Source organism: Eucyclogobius newberryi, unplaced genomic scaffold (assembly GCF_026437365.1).
Source record: "Eucyclogobius newberryi isolate DKJ021-1_F unplaced genomic scaffold, fEucNew1.0.hap1 SCAF_9, whole genome shotgun sequence".
Classification (NCBI taxonomy): Eukaryota; Metazoa; Chordata; class Actinopteri; order Gobiiformes; family Gobiidae; genus Eucyclogobius; species Eucyclogobius newberryi.
Window position 1 is genome coordinate 29,417,002 of NW_027316532.1, and position 16,794 is coordinate 29,433,795.

The 16,794-nt window shown below is 40.2% G+C and overlaps 1 protein-coding gene across 4 annotated transcripts in view; it reads right to left on the minus strand.

Annotated features, from left to right (window-relative positions):
• Positions 1-1,000: 1,000 nt before the first annotated feature.
• Positions 1,001-16,794, minus strand: part of negr1 (neuronal growth regulator 1) — a 166,754-nt gene continuing 150,960 nt past the window's right edge. For all 4 annotated transcript variants that reach the window (XM_072437980.1, XM_072437981.1, XM_072437982.1 and 1 more), the window contains one exon: positions 1,001-4,308. In XM_072437980.1, coding sequence (XP_072294081.1) covers positions 4,208-4,308 — 101 coding nt within the window. In that variant the 3' untranslated portion in view covers positions 1,001-4,207. The remainder of the gene's footprint in view (positions 4,309-16,794) is intronic.

The following is a 16,794-nucleotide window of genomic DNA, read 5'->3' on the forward strand; positions in this document are numbered from 1 at the left end:
GTATATGTTGCATTGTATAATTGATGATTGTATATGTTGCATTGTTTAATTGATGATTGTATATGTTGCATTGTATAATTGATGATCGTATATGTTGCATTGTTTAATTGATGATTGTATATGTTGCATTGTTTAATTGATGATTGTATATGTTGCATTGTATAATTGATGATCGTATATGTTGCATTGTTTAATTGATGATTGTATATGTTGCATTGTTTAATTGATGATTGTATATGTTGCATTGTTTAATTGATGATTGTATATGTTGCATTGTATAATTGATGATTGTATATGTTGCATTGTATAATCGATGATTGTATATGTTGCATTGTATAATCGATGATTGTATATGTTGTAGAAATGTGTTATTTTTGTCAATGTGTTTTGATATTACATCATCTTTAACTGGTTCCTGATTCTGGATCTGTTTTATAACTAAATGTACACACTTTCATATGTTAGATGTCTCAACAACTGTTTCCAAAATCCCCTTTAATCATAAACATAAATACATTTTATAGAAGGTTAATAAATCTGAAGATGGTAGTGAAGTGAATCAGAAAGCAGAATGAGCCTCACATCTGTCTCTGAGAAAACATAAAGCTACAGGATGATTTTTTTTGTAAAACTAGAAGTAAAGTAAAAGTTTCATATATCTTAAGTAAAAGTAGTGCTTGTACATGAAGTGCCTGTACATGAAGTATTTTTATATTTTATCTTTTATCAACATGAGCAATTGAATTCTTAATATATGTTTTGCCATTTCTTTTGCTCAAAGTCGGGACTTGAGTAAGAAGTGTCCACTGAAGTAAAGTAAGACACATAAAACAAAAAGTACATAAAATACAGATCCATAAAAAAGATCCACTTTTGTATACTTCAGTTACTGTCCACAACTGCAGTCAATGCAACGTCACTGCACTGCTGTATTTGTTTGCGTCTAGACTGGCAATAACAAACCTATTAAACAGCCCATAAACTCAGATGCAGATTAATGTATTGTAACATGAAGACTTTTATTGCAAATAATAGTGATTTGATAAAAGGGACTTGTTAATACCATTATTAAAAAGAATCAACATCCATTACATTTCATGCAGTACGGCCGTGACTGCTTAGACAAGCTTCCAACAGCGGTCCAGGCAATTACGACGGTGCCATCATGAGCCGGATATTTTATTTTCTCATCAATGTCAATCATAGAAAACACAGAAAAGAACTCCTGGTGGTCAATAAGAGGTATGTATTTTAGACCAGGTCCAACTGAAAACCAAATAAGTTGTGTCCAGTCATAAGAATAAGTATGAGCACTTGTAAAATGGCCACCTCAAAAACACAGGTTAACTTGGACATGCAGCACAACCATACTCTGCACATCGTCAAACACTCTGTGTAAAATCTAGGACTAGACTGGCTCCTCTATTTTCTCCAAATATACACACATTGATTCAGCTCTATAATACTGTTATATTGGTTCACACCCTCGCGGTTTCAAAAAGTAGGTACAAACCCAATTACAGAAAGGTTAGGACACTGCGCGCCCAATGAAAGTACAACAGAAGCGACACGTCAGAAAATGTAGCAGGCTGATAATGTAACGGTCACCTCGGGGATCATTTAAACGGGAACAAGACTCGATTGGTGCATTTAGAGAACAAAACCCACACACGCAAATATGTCAAAACTCCATTCCCTACTTGCCAATCTGGAAGGGATATCAGACCAAGTACTGTGTGGCTACAGGGCTTTGCTAACCACAGTAATCCCAGTTTTACCATGACCAAAATAACTTCTCCTTCAGCAGAATTTATTTTAGTTCCGGAAGAACATTTTTCTTTAATTTTTGCTTAAGGGATTTAGAATTATTTTAATATAAAGAGTTAAACTGCACGGCGGAGACTAAGAAGCTCTGTGTTGACTAATGTCCTTGACGCGGTTTGCGGTTTCTAACGTTTTGCAAACAGATTTTAAATAAAATGATGGGTGTATTGGGCGCTCATACCATAGAGCTGATTAGCCCCGAGCAAACGTTATAACATTTAAAATATTTTTTCTGAATCTATATGGGAAATATTAATGGGAAATTGACGTCCGTAACCAAGCGGTGGTGGTCACTGTTGAGCTCCACTCCCTGTGATGTTTGATGTGCACAAATTTCAAAGTCGCTGCTACTTTTTAAATGTTTAACTATTTTAATATGACATAAGGACTGTATGACAAGTCTCATCAACTTCATTTCTTTTACAGTGTCCTAAACTTTACTTGAATTGTGGTATACAGATTGCAAATATTCATTTTTTAAAAATTGTACTCAGACAAAAGAAAATAAACTCAGTACAATTATGGCATCTAAAATGAACTCGACAACTTTGTAACCTATGCCACTTTGTGATTCATTCAAATAATATCACGTAGTTTTACATCTGTCATTATACATTGTTTTCATAAAGTAAGATAATAAATATACTTCTGAAACAGTTTTCATTATAGCTTAACACTGAAACAAGATCATACGGTGCAGTTGTTTCATAATTTGTCAAAACAAGCTGATTATAACAAGTACAAACGATAAAATAAAAATATACCGCAGATTTCAAAATAAAACACCACAATACAATTTCAGAACAGTGCGTTTGTGCTTTAAGTCTTTAACTGCGATGGCTATTTTGTATAGGTTTGCAGTTAGTAGTCAAAATACAGGACTTCATTTGAATTGTAAAAACTGGGGGGAAATACCATATGCTAACACAAGGGGGACTACTGTTAAGACGCACTGCATTTATCAAATACAACTTGGTTAGTTTGATATAATCTTGAGAATATATCGCCTAATCTGAACACTGATGGAGGATGTCTACACAGCCATCGTAAATGTGGCTAAAAAAGAAGAAGGTTATTTGTGGCTTCAAAACATGTCAATTTTGATGTTCATGGTTCTTTAAGGCATTACAGTACAGTACCGTATTTTGTTTTACACCATGGGTTGAAAAGATACTAAAAGATGAATCATATGCCATGTTGAGAAACCCCTCTGGAGTAAATGATCAGGGTTAGTTTTGTTTGTGGTAAGACTTTTATTTTGAAGACGCACCGTGGAAGCAATGGGCTATGTCCTCTTTTATTTTCGTTTACTCATAGTGCAAATGATCTGTGTCTGATTATTATTACTTATTATGTATGAATAACCATGGCATTTAGAGTTTTAATATCTTTAAATGGTGCAATAAGCTGCTCTGGAATAATTAAATTAACAAATCATGCCAAACAGTGGTGCCAAAAAAGCCAAGATAGCAATGGTTTGTGTTATCCAAAAGATATTAATTGGCAGCATCCAAAAAAATCAAACAAACATAAACATAAAATACAAATGTTCAGATTCCCATCGCTTCAAACAGCTGCATTTTTTCATAGAAGAAACAAACTTTGCCACTTAATGGTAACATTCAAGTCCCAAGGTATGGAGAATATAGTATATTTATAAATGTAAACATGTTCCTCCTTTTATACTGTACAGAAATGAGTTAATGTGTGAATGAGAAAAGCTGGTCCCACTTGACAAACAAAGCCTACACTATAGTAAAATATAAAGATACAATACATTATACTTTGCTACTTCGACGGCTGCCTGAGCAAAGCTGTTCGGCAGCTAGAGTAACTCATAAGGACCCATTTTGTAGAATACGACAACTTCAACACTGCATCCATCTATATAAGACAACACAGGTTCCCCGAAATCCCCGCCACATTTTGTTCTTTTCATTTTTTTGTGTTTTTTTTTGTGATACAATTTTAAGCACACCTCATAATCAAAATCGGTATTGTTAGGAATCTATAAGTCTTTGTTCCACAAGCCATAGTACATTCAATACAACATTGGTAGGGTAAATTCTCTAAAGAAAAACAACAACCTAATTTTAAATTTTGCACCTCCGCATGAAAGAGGTCTACGATCTTGCAAGTTCTTGGATATGACAGGAGATGGGGTGATGTTGAAAACTCATTCTCGAAAAACTTCAAACCATAAAAAATGAAACATCATCATATAGTATTTACATGACATAAAATTCACAAAAGAAAATAATGACAGTGATTATTTCCCTATCAGGTTGTTTTCAACATACAAGTTTAGACTCCAGCCATTAGCAAATGTCCGAAAAGATTGATAAATGCTCTGGACAGTCATTGTTGAGTGTTTGGGTCCCGGTTAGTAGACGCTGATGAAGGACGACAGGGCCAGGACGAGGTACCGGCAGGCCAGTGGGGCGTCCGAGCTTCCAGTGCTCCCATAGGGTGCAGTGTGGGGTGCTGCGGGCGACAAAACAAGAGAGATGTGATTAGTTTTGATTGCACTTTGAGCTCCGGCCACGCCAACCATTTGAAAAGCACCATTCAAAGACCTAGTATAGTCTTAAAATGAGACAGCAGGAGATGTAATTCCACTAATGATTGGACCTGGCAGGAGAAAAATACTTCAACTACACTAAACACACACAAAAAAAGGTGAACAAAATTATAGAGGTGGAAAGTAACTATAGAGAAAAAACTGAACCTTCCTGTGTCATTTTCCCACATAAAACATACCATAGCAACAAAGAACATTACATTTTATTTACATCACATTTTCCAAAAAAAATAAAAACATTTCATTTACTTGGCTGACAATTTACTCTTACTTTCTGGTAGTGTCTACTTATTTCAGTGCCATGCAGATTTGACTCCATCCATTCTTGAGCAAATCCTCTCAACTACACTGTTATTCATGTGTACAGGATTTCTGTTTTAGCAAAAGAACGCTTTGAATAATCTTTATTTTATCTTTATGCAACATGTGATTGTCAGTGATAGGATTTACTTTGTACTTGCAACTTCACAGACTGCTCTTTCATCACGTGCACTATTTACAACCCAAATGTAATATTATGGAACAACAATCTGCAAGACTATATTCCTCTCTCACAGAGACAGTTGAGGCTTTCGGCAAATCCACAACGCTATTGAGAAAACAATTTGAAACTCCCCAGCATTTCCGAGGTGTCTACAGTGGTCAGAACCCAAAACAAACACTGCAAAGTGCACCATATATGAAGAAAATGTTCCCATTACTATTTTTTGTTGGTATCTAACTGAGCTCAAAACTCAGAAAAGAGGTGATGTTTTTAATTCCAAAATTGAACATATTTTGTTGAAGTAATGAAGTATTTGTTACATAGGACTGAAACAAATGTGAATCAATGAATCACAACTAACTGATTATTTGAGTGTTTTAATGAAAAATATTTTAGTTTTAAATATAGTCAATAAAGTTCTCAAGTGGCATCTTTTTAGCTCCATCTTGGTCCAATTTTGTACAAATTGTGATCCAACCAACTAATCGAATAATCAAAAAAAACGATTGCTAGTTTAATCGATTACCAAAAATAATTGTTAGTTGCAGTCCTAGTCACATAGGACTGAATTAGCCTTCATAAGGTAAAATGACTATCTTTACTGATCAAAATTGATTCACTACATCCTCATTAAACCACCAATTAAAGTCACATTAAAGTTAGGTTTATGGTTGGCACGGCATTGTCCTTTTTTGCCGTCATGCCTCATCGGCGCACGACTTGATTTTCTGTGTTGGCATCATGGAGCAAATTGTAACGGACGGTTCTGCGTGGAAATTAGCGGGATTTCCCAGCAGCTAGCTCAGATTTCTACTGTTGACACCACATGAATCCCGCGCAGACTATAAATACTGCCAATGTCTTCCCCGTTGCCCCCCGCACGTCTCATTTCCACGCGGAATTTACATGCGGGAAGTATAATCCAAGCTTAACACAGAAAAGATGAGTAAAATCCATGGTGAAATGGTGTCTATGGTGAAATATGATGAAGTTCCAGTAGCATTACATTTAACCACAAACTTTCATGTTAGTGTCCAAGCCAGGGCTGTCAGGTCTCAGCAGCCAAACCAGCAGCTCCACAGAACATGGAGGGCTTTGTATTCTTAAATACTTTTACACGGAAAATTGCTCTGGCCCAACCTGCGGACAATATTACCTGAGTAGTAGAGTAGACACAGACAGTTTCATCAGGTCAAGACAAAAAAAATTGCACTCTATTGTGCTCAAATACACTGCAACGGTGCAACAAAAACTTCATAATGACATTTTCCTTATATAGTTAGGTCTTATTTCCCTTTTGTCCCCTCCAAGCAGGAGTCAAGCCATCTACACAACAGAGGGATGTCTGAGGGCACTATCTCGACAATGCTGTGCTTTTTCTGAGGCAGGCAGTTTAGTTTAGTGCTGTTTGTGTTGCCATGTCCAGCCGACAGCCACAGCAATATGAGGTGGGCCCCTCCGGAGAGCTGCGTCAGACGGAAACATAGGCCAGAGCCTTTCATTTGGAAGAACTGGTACTGCCTCCTTCAAATGCGAGACGCACCGCTTTTTAGGCTTGTGGCTCAATAAAACACCCCTCACAGGTTACTGCACACGCAAGTATATACAGCTTCATGTACAGGTCAAACACACTCAGAGCAAGGAAGGCAGAGTAAACAGGCCCGGGTGCACCAGGGGAAATCATGCAGTGCACAGGGCATATCAGCAGGGCGCCTGCTATTTACACGGCCATGTAATTAGTTCACATTGTAGCTCCTCTGATGTGGACCTCGTCTCACACAAACAGGAAGCGCTGCATTTGCAGGAAAAGGTCGCTTCTATGGGCCGGGACGATTACGGCCATTCCATAGTGTCAAAGTACTGATAGCGTTTCAATATAGAGTGCAATGATCTGGCAAGCACTGGCAGGTGGACCGAACACAGATGATGTTGTGTGCTCATATGCCGATTCAATTGATATAGGTATTGATAGGTCATAAGACTCTTAAGTTCCTCGTGTAGAACTGAAGGCTGATGATCCTGAAAGCTGGTGACAATTTGGTCAAATAGGCACAATCTCTGAGTTTTTATCTTTCACACATGGCACTAAGCCTATCTAAATGATCACAGGCTTTCAATCAGATTTCATTGGTAACTACAGCTCCATGTCATCTTTAAGTATAGCACTGAAAGTTAATGCTTTGGTTCCTAACGACATCATGTTTAGTTTTAGTTTAGTCTTTATTTGAAGGGACAATGTACAGAGACATTAAGGTGGTAAAAAACAAATATGTTTTACAGGAGTAAATAATATAGTGTAAACAAAACCTATTCAACAAGAAGATAATTTCAGAGTCCACTCTCACACAACCCTCGGTCCGGATGACGTTTCAATCTGGCCTGCTAAACATTCTAATTTGTATTTATTTATTTCCAATATATAGCGTTTTTTTATTGCTGGAATTATGACTCCCACAGTCCTTTACAGCAGCGGCACCTTTTCCAGGCTACTCGGCGCTTCTGTGCGACTAGAGTGTCTCGTCCAGAGCCAAGGGCTGTGGGCCGACTTGCACAAAACTTTACAGATTTGACTTAAGCAGAGTTATGAGCGGGCAAAGACGTGTGGCTTTGGGAAACACGTGGAAGGAAGAAAGGTTTTGTGGACGTTAGAGCAGTGCTTAAAAGCGGCGCTAATGTGGAGCTAACAACAACAAAACAAACTTATATGACGATGCTCTGTGAGGAAACCATCCAAACTAGTGTAAAACCTGGACAACAGGTAAAAAACACAGGTCAGAGTGTAATAAAGTATCAACATGACAGAGTGAAGCTGCTGTGAGCTCTGACTGTGAGAGAATGAATACTTTATTCTCACTAAGCTGACTATAAAAAATAGTGAGCTCATATTTACAGGTCTGTAATGTCAACATTGCACATCAGAAATCCTATCACTCCATATTCCTGCACCACGCTGCTAATGCATGAATAAAGACTCAAGCTATTTATTTTTTATTGTTTTATTTTCATGAGTGTCCAAATTTGGCCACCGGCCCAAAATGAGTTTGACACCCCTGATGTAGAGCATAAACAGAATCGAGGGCTTACCATAGCTAACTTTAGAATACAGGGAGAAAACTGCTGGTGAAATTGTGATATTGAAATCATACTGAAATTGCAATGCTATACTCTAGATTTAAAAGTTAGTTCACAATGCAGTGCAGCTTGTTTCCTATCGGGGGGATTTTGGACAAACACAGCACTGCAGTTGGTAATATTGTTTTGTCTCATGACAAATTGTTTGCATATATTCTAGAAAACTTTGAGCTGCTGTCACTGTGGCATATGTAACTTGTACTTTTAAATAAATGCAATTATGAGATATTTTTCTAGTTGTCCAACAGCTGGTTGGTGACACTTTTCTTTACAAGACATGTAAAGCATGTAAATAAAGTCGTTCAACCAATTATAAAGTGACAGCACTGCTTTTAACCTACAGCAAAGACTATACTGACAGAAGTGAGGAGCAAGGTGAGCATACAGTTCAGATTGGCACAAATACGGGGGTAAATTTTGATGATGGCGGAGATGGGAGAATGGTTGGCTTTGTGACGAACGACACCCCCACACACAACCCCTCCCCTTTGGCTTCCATCTCTCCGTTCTACGTTATTGTCTCTCTCACTCCTATCCAGCATACAGGATAATGACAGTTTTTGCGGTCTATGCAAGCGAACTGAGAAACGAAGTAACCATAGCAACAGCTGGCCCACTGTTGCCGAAGCGTGCGTTCGATGCATGGCGCTGCTAACCCCTGTAGCATCATTCAGGGTTGGATTTCTAGTTAGTGGGGAATAGGCAGATGTCAACCATTCCCTACTTTCCATTAGAGGACTTTTTGGCAAACTGTGGAGAGCAATTCTGGGTAGAATTGCAGTTGAGCTGATGCCGTGGGTGAGTTTGGTACCAGCTTATTTGACTTATTTTCAGATAAGAAAGAGACATGGTACTAGAAAGCGTGAAAACTAGATCACATAAATAGCATTAAGAGGTAGTAGAAAATGAACTTATGAACTTTACAACTTCACAGCTGATTCAAACTAACATACCGCAATTTTCGGGCTATAGAGCGCTCCTGAATAAAAGCCAGCGCCGGTTGTCTTTTGAACAGGGGGTCTCGTAGTGCACCCGTGCGCTCCACTTTGCATTTAGCCACCGTCTAGATTCAATTCCTCATTAGACTCTTTTGTCCGTGAATATGAGTCTGATTGTAATAGAACACACAGCGTTTTGAAGCTTATTATACAGAGAACACGACTTGTCACTGTCCGCTGACGTCTTCTTCTACAGTGTGTCAAATGCTTGCGTTTCCTGCTAGAGTGCTCCCCGGTGACAGTTAGCCAGTAAAAATCTATAGATTCGACGCACCGTTGTATGGGCCACAGGGTTCAAAGCGTGGGAAAAAAGTAGCATCTTAAAGTCCGAAAAGTACGGCAATTACACTAGTAACATGAAGGCCAATATCGCTAAAGACATTAAGGACACACCTTATTTTCTTACGTAACCACAAATGATCAAAATCTCTTGTTTAATTTGCAGGAAGATTGTTTTCATCTCCACAAAATCACCAGAACCTCATTCACAATAACCAACTCACTACTTTTCTTCCTTTAACGCATCTCTGTTTTAGTGGGCCTCTGTTGTTTTGACTGTGTGGGATGTGACTTGCCATTTTAATTAACTTCCCAGCCAGGAATTGTACGCTACACCATTACGCTGCTTATTAACATGAAGGGAATGGAAAGGGGTACGAAAGGGAGAGGGAAGTAAAAGTAATGGAGAACAAGCGGCAAGAAGGAGACAGTGATTGAAAGCAGTGCAAAAATGGTGGAAGTAACAGAAGCTTGAGCAATGTCTTTGGAGGTTGAATTTAATTGCCATGTACATCAGAGCACGACTACAATGAGGAATTCCAGACAATATATCATAGAGAAACATTGTCAAGCCGCTACTAGGACAATTGAGGCTCTAAAGGGAAAGGTGCTGAAGAGATAAGTGCAAATTGAATATTCTTTGCAACACAATTCAAATGCATGTGGACTAAACCAAAGTCATGCAAAAATAACAGTTTGTCCTATGCGATTCTGGATTTGTGCCATCCGCTTTAAATAGTGTCCAACTGGCTCACATATTGAGGTCTAACTTGCTCAAAAACCTCCATCGACGACAGTAGAGTATCTCACATATCATATGCACAACAAATGCTAAGGCCCTGAACTATGGCCGCTGTTGACAGAGATGATGAATCACTCGGAGAGATGCAAGAGTGGCACTCAGCGTCTGTTTGTGTTCGAGGAGCATCTCTGAAGCATGTTAACATTATCATTCATTATGCAAATGAGCAATTCTTTTGTATTTGACAGTTCTTTGTGTTGAACTCAAGGTGCAAATTGATTTCGGTAATACTATTTCAATGGATATCAATCCATCTTACTACATGCTTTTTCTGTTTAAGGAGGTATGCCTTTGCCTATATATATATATATATATATATATATATATATATATATATATATATATATATATATATATATATTTAACAGAGCCAAGTTGAACACGAGATCAATAGAGGCCCAGATCTACCACACCAGATTAAACCCAAGGTGTAGCTGTGCCCTGGGAGCCCTGAGACAATCCCACACATAACTGCAGGGTGCAAGATGCTGCAGGGACAGCATACATGGAGCGCCATAACCAGGTGGCTGTCATAGTGGATAGAAACATCTGTGCAGAGTATGGGCTGGAGACCCCAAGGACAAGGTGGGAAACACCTCCAAAGGTGGTGGAGAACGACCGAGCCAAGGTCCTCTGGGACTTCCAGACATAGACAGACAGAATGGTAATGGCGAACCAACCGGACATAGTGGTGGTTGACAAGGTGTAGAGGAAAGCCGTGGTGGTGGACATTGCAGTACCATGGGATGGTAACATCCGCAATAAGGAACACGAGAAACTAGAGATATACCAAGGCCTCAGAGAGGAGCTGGAGAAGGCCTGGAGCGTGAAGTTATCGGTGTTGCCCGTAGTGATTGGAGCACTTGGGGAAGTGACCCCCAAACTGGAGGAACTGTTGAACTGTGACTGCAGTCATTTTTAGTGATGGGCCAAACGAGTCGAGGCGCCGACACGTGTCGAGCTCTGAAAGTGACGCCTGTGTCAAGCTGTGTCCCTTTGTCACATTAAGAAAAGTCACGTGACCAACACATCTACTGTGTCATTTGGTGTCGCTCGTGTCAGAAGTGCTGCTGAAGCTGCAGTGCCAGGCTTGAGTCTTTCGCTTTGTCTGTTTGTTTTGTGGTTCACTGGTGATAAATATTTGCCTGTTCCTCTTTGAGGGATAATTGTGATTGTTCACAAGAATAACCTCTGCAAGCCCTATATGACTGATATCTTTACATTCATTTCGAGTCACGTCCTATATTACAGCCTACTTTATTGTACAATAGGCTGTTATTTAATTACTAAGATTGAGGGACCTTATCACTAAGTTATCTCATATTTCTTGCTCCTCAGAACATATTCTGATTCAGTGTACGCATTTTTTAATGATCAAACGCAGTCTTGTGTTAAAGCGTCTGCTTATAAAGCAGTAGGCCTACCTTTTTTATACCACCAGATCGTGCAATAGAGGGCACCAACACAGTGTCAATACAGTGTCAACACAGTATCAGAAATGTTTAACAGTATCAAGAATGTGTAACCAACCATCTACACCATCTACCCATAACTAGTCGTTTTGCAGCATTAGCTCCGTGTGCCATTCACTTTAGCCTCTGCGTCGTCGCCCGTCATCGCTGACTTTCTGTTTCATAATCATGGTCCTCTGTTCTCTTTCACACAACAAAACCCTGCTTCCAAGCCACACTCGTAAGTTTAAAATATGCCTCTTTCTCCTCTGTTGTGCTGTTGTACTTTAGTGGCAGAACAAGCGCCGTGTGAAATGAAAGTGCCACAAGTTGTTCCATGCGCCCCGTCCGCCACAGATTCATGTGGTTTTAATTCAATATGTAAATTAAATGAATCATCGAGGCAATTAAATAATAATCAAAGCTTTTTTGTAATCAAATTACTCTAAAATCGTTTCAGACCTAACTATATTGTTTGTAGGCCATAATTATTGCTATTTTCAATATTATGTATTCTTGCATAACGACCCTAACCTTTCTCTCTCATTCTTTCGCTCCTTTTTCTTTTAACACTATTGCGTAAAACACATACTTTGAAGACATAAAACAACAGTAGGTGGCGGTAAATGCACCTTTTCAGTTGGCTGTAGTGATGGGCCAAACGAGTCGAGGTGCCGACATGTATCGAGCTCTGAAAGTGACGCCTGTGTCGAGCTGTCACTCTGTCGCTTTAAGAAAAGTCACGTGACCAACACATCTACGTGTGATTTGGTGTCGGTCGCGTCAGAAGCGCAGCTGAAGCTGCAGCGCGAGGCTCAAGTTTGTTTGGTGGTTCATTGGTGATACATATATGCCTAAATATGTGAACGACCGTGGAAAAAGCAGTTACATGTCACCCCGGAGACATTGAGAGTTATTCACAGATTCTGAAAGTGTGAATTCAAAGCTTTGCATATAGGCTATTATTTGCTTTAATTACTAAGATTGAGTGACCTTCTCACTAAATTACACCAAATATTTGTTGTGGTGGTGGTAATGTAACACTTGGATACCAACCGCCACAAAACACCAAAGAAGAAGAAAGAAGAACAACAACCCTAACCGTGATGTCAGGATGTCATAAAAGCCAAGATTCTTGACACCCTCCTTTACAGTCCTTTCATTCACAAGTTAAGTTCCGTTGACTTCTGCCCAGTGGGTTCACCTGTGGTGAAACTTGTCTTTCTACTTTTGTGAGAAGCGGACTCTGTCTCACAAATCAAGGGTCTTCAACAACCAATCAGGGTAAGAAACTCCTTTCTTTGGACACTGGCTGTAGGGTATATTTCCAACCAAAATTACCTTTCTGGTCATCTCATAGTTAGTAGTAAGAGAGTTAGTGGGTATAGCTCAGTGGCAGAGCATTTGACAAGTAATCAGGATATCCTTGGTTTGATTCCAGGTACGCTCAGCACTAAAGGATTAAAAAAAAATGGGGCACTTTACCATCTAATTCTAATATTATGTGTATTTTTTTGTTGGTCTGGAACTCCAAGCCTTTAGGCAAAACATCATAAATGGGCAAAAAAGTATTGTTACATTTGCCCACTACTGATTAGTATGCACTTTCACAACTATGCTTCACACAGCCTTACGGAACTACTAATCGTTTGCTTTTATCAGCTTGTAGCGCCTGATAAAAGCATTATTTTATTATGGGTGCTTTGATTGTATGTTATTAAAAACAACTTAAAAACATGCGTCTTTACTGTCGGCAGGTTGCCTCTCCACAAACCTGACCTATAACTTGGCCTTATAGAGGTCAGGCCACCCACCTGCCCGACACCATGGAGATGTTATCACTTTTTCTGTTCCACAACTTTTTCTGTTCCACAATATGGTGTAAAAAGAAAACGTAAAAGCTGAGCCTGCCACCAGGAATCATGTGGTACTGCTTTGATTTAATTAATAACATTTAAATATTTAGTAAATTCAGCCATTTAATAAAACAAGATTATTCCAGATATGAGTATGAAATCATCACATTCTAGAATGTCAATGGTTTCCACAACGATTCTTGTATTTTTTACAGCGTTTATGACTTGTGAGTGTTAGTAACGTTTCAATTTGTTTCAGGCCAATTCAAGACTTCGATCTGTCAAACACAACTATTCAACACAACTCAACATGAAGCACGAGCGCACATGGAGTGAGGAGGACGCCGTCTCAGATGCCTCAGAAGCTGCTCTGAGTGCACAGAAACACCTATGGAATGCGTCTGTAGGAAGAGAAGGAGGATCCTCTGGGATGAGCCTGCAGGAGACACCCAGGATCCAGCCACAGCCGAGAGCCAGATAGTCCTCGAGCTCAGACGAGAGCTTATGAGAACTAAAGCTGAACTTCAGGAACAGCTCCATAGGAACAACTATCTGGAGCAAAAGGTTGAAAAACTTGAGAAGAATTTGACTGAACAGGATGAGATTATGTTATGTTAAGGAGGCGAGCACTTTCTACGCTGCTCGTTTAGAAAGTGACATTGTAACTATTGAACAGACGGTCCGCCTCAGAAACCATCTCATACTATGGTTACAACAAGAAAAAAAGGCCTTAGAAACGAGTGTGAGAGAGATAACTATGTCGAGCAGCTAGAAGAGGCCTATGTACGACGAGCTAGTGACGGAGATAAAAGAGGGGGCCCAGGGGTCTGACATTCCACAAGGGTTGCTGTGGAATGTCAGGGGATGATGATGGGAGCAGGTGACGGACATCGGCTGTGGTGAAGGTGTGCATCCCGCAAAACTTGGTCTCTCCTCTTTATCTCGCTCCCCTTACCATTGCCAAACTTCTAAGTAAGCTCATGCAATGTCCCTTTTTTCAGTGTTGGTATGAGATTTGAAGAATCGCTTGAATGAGGGTGAAAACCAGTGATGCCCACTGTCACTCGACAAAGCTTAGTCTGGCTTTTAAATTTCTATCAATGTAAAAATAAGCATGTTTCTATAGTGTATGTTTTTAAAATATAATGAATAAAGGCTGTGAATACTTATCTACTTTTTTTTATTCATCGTTAATACATTTTCAAATAATTCAAACAATCTTTCAAGTTATCATTATGAGGTATAATTTGTAGAATTTTGAGGCAGATAATGAATGTAATCTATTTTGGAATAAAGCTGTGACATAACAAAATGTGCACATGCATATGTTGCATTCAGTGTGTTTTAAGACTATAAACACTAAAACATATCATAGCCATGTTAAAAGAATCCACACACGATCCTATAGAAAACAGTGTTGTTGTTGTTGTTGTTGTTGTTGTTGTTTTATGGCGGTTGGCATCCAATTGTTGCATTACCGCCAGACTTTATTCCTCAGACTTTTCGTAGTCCTCAGACTGTCGTAGTCCGTAAAAGTACTCCTTCCATTGCTTTGGTGTTACAAAGCCCATGAAGTCATGATATGTCTTTGTGACTAGAATAGTTGTTGTTGTTTCAGAGACCAACCGGCTTTATTCCAGGGAGACTCTTCTTCATCTTCCTCTCATTCTTTGACGTTCGGTGCTTCCACCGTACAGCTTTATTCTTTAGGCTTCATTCTATAGGCTTTAATATTTCCACTGATGTCGCTGCTTGCTAGCCGTGCGTCTACGAGACTGGACGAGGACAGGAGACCACCCCCACCCCCATCTCGTCCGAGGGTTCTGGGAATGAGCAGCAGGATGAGGCTGAAGCTATTGATGTCCGGGGTGAGAGCAGAGACTGTAAGGTGATCATAAAGCTTGCACAGGATAGTGCATCCTTTAAGGAGTGGAATTCAGTGGCATTGTCAAAGAGCCTAACTGTAGCTATGGGAGTGATCAAGAGTGCGAGTGTCCTTAGAGATGGCTCGCTGCTGGTCATGTGCAAGGACGCGGCTCAGCAACGGAAGGCGATTGGAACTAAACGTCTTGGTGGAAAGGACATTCTTGTGTCTAATGCTGAAAGAAACACGGTCAGAGGAGTTATCGTAGGTGTCCCTACAGCGACGTCTGTGGATGAAGTTAAGGAGAATTTGACGGGAGTTACGGTGGTGGACGCTAGGCGTTTGAAGGTGACCCGGTTTGGGGTAAGCTGTGACAGCTTGTCGGTAATGGTAACACTTGAAGGGAGGTGCCTGCCTAGTAAGGTGTTCATTGGGTACATCTGCTATAGCGTCAGGCCATATGTTCCGCCGCCCCTGCGTTGCTTTAAGTGCCAGCGCTTTGGGCATATTGCAGCGGTCTGTAGAGGGAGGCAAAGGTGTGGTAAATGTGCAGGAGATCATGAGTATGGGAAGTGTGACGTGGGAGCAAAACTGAAGTGCTGTAACTGTGGGGAAGAACATAGCTCTGCCTACGGGGGATGCAGGTTTAGCAAAAGAGCTGCTGAGGTGCAGAAAATAAAGGTCTCTCAAGGTATATCCTATGCAGATGCAGTCAAGAAAGTTTCAAGTAACAAGTTTAGAGTAAATACAGAGAGAGGAGCCAGCGCTGCTCCCAGCCAGGGCGAAATGAGAAAGGCCAGCGTGGCTCCCAAGAAGTGTGAAGGTTTCAAGAGTGGAGGTCCCAAGTGTGCAGGTTCCAGAATTAATGAGAATACCCTGGTTGTGGATAGAGAGGATTTTGTACTCTTTATGGTGGATGTTGTAAACTGTGCTGCTCAGACTCAAAGCAGAACTGAAAGGATCAGGATCATTGCTAAAGCTGCAGGGAGATTCCTTGGAACAAAGGAGCTTGATTGGGCAGATATAGAAAACAGGCTAAAGGCGCTAAATGGGAGTCGGAGTGATGGGGGTCTGCTTTTGGGGAGTGGCGCTGATGCGAGGCATTGGGTTAACAATGTCACCACAACCAAACATGATTACTTCCATTTCTCATATAGAGTAATGGAATTATCGAGCGACTGTGTGATGCATTACACAGTCACTATTAGTTATTGTAGTTCTTTATTATAGCAACCTTTATTCGGCAAAAATGGCGATTGGAACTAAACGTCTGGGTGGAAAGGACATTCTTGTGTCTGATGCTGAAAGAAACACGGTCAGAGGAGTTATCGTAGGTGTCCCTACGGCGACGTCTGTGGATGAAGTTAAGGAGAATTTGACTGGAGCTAAGGTGCTGGACGCTAGGCGGTTGAAGGTGACCCGGTCTGGGGTAAGATGTGACAGCTTGTCGGTAATGGTAACACTTGAAGGGAGGTGCCTGCCTAGTAAGGTGTTCATTGGGTTCATGTGCCATGACGTTAGGC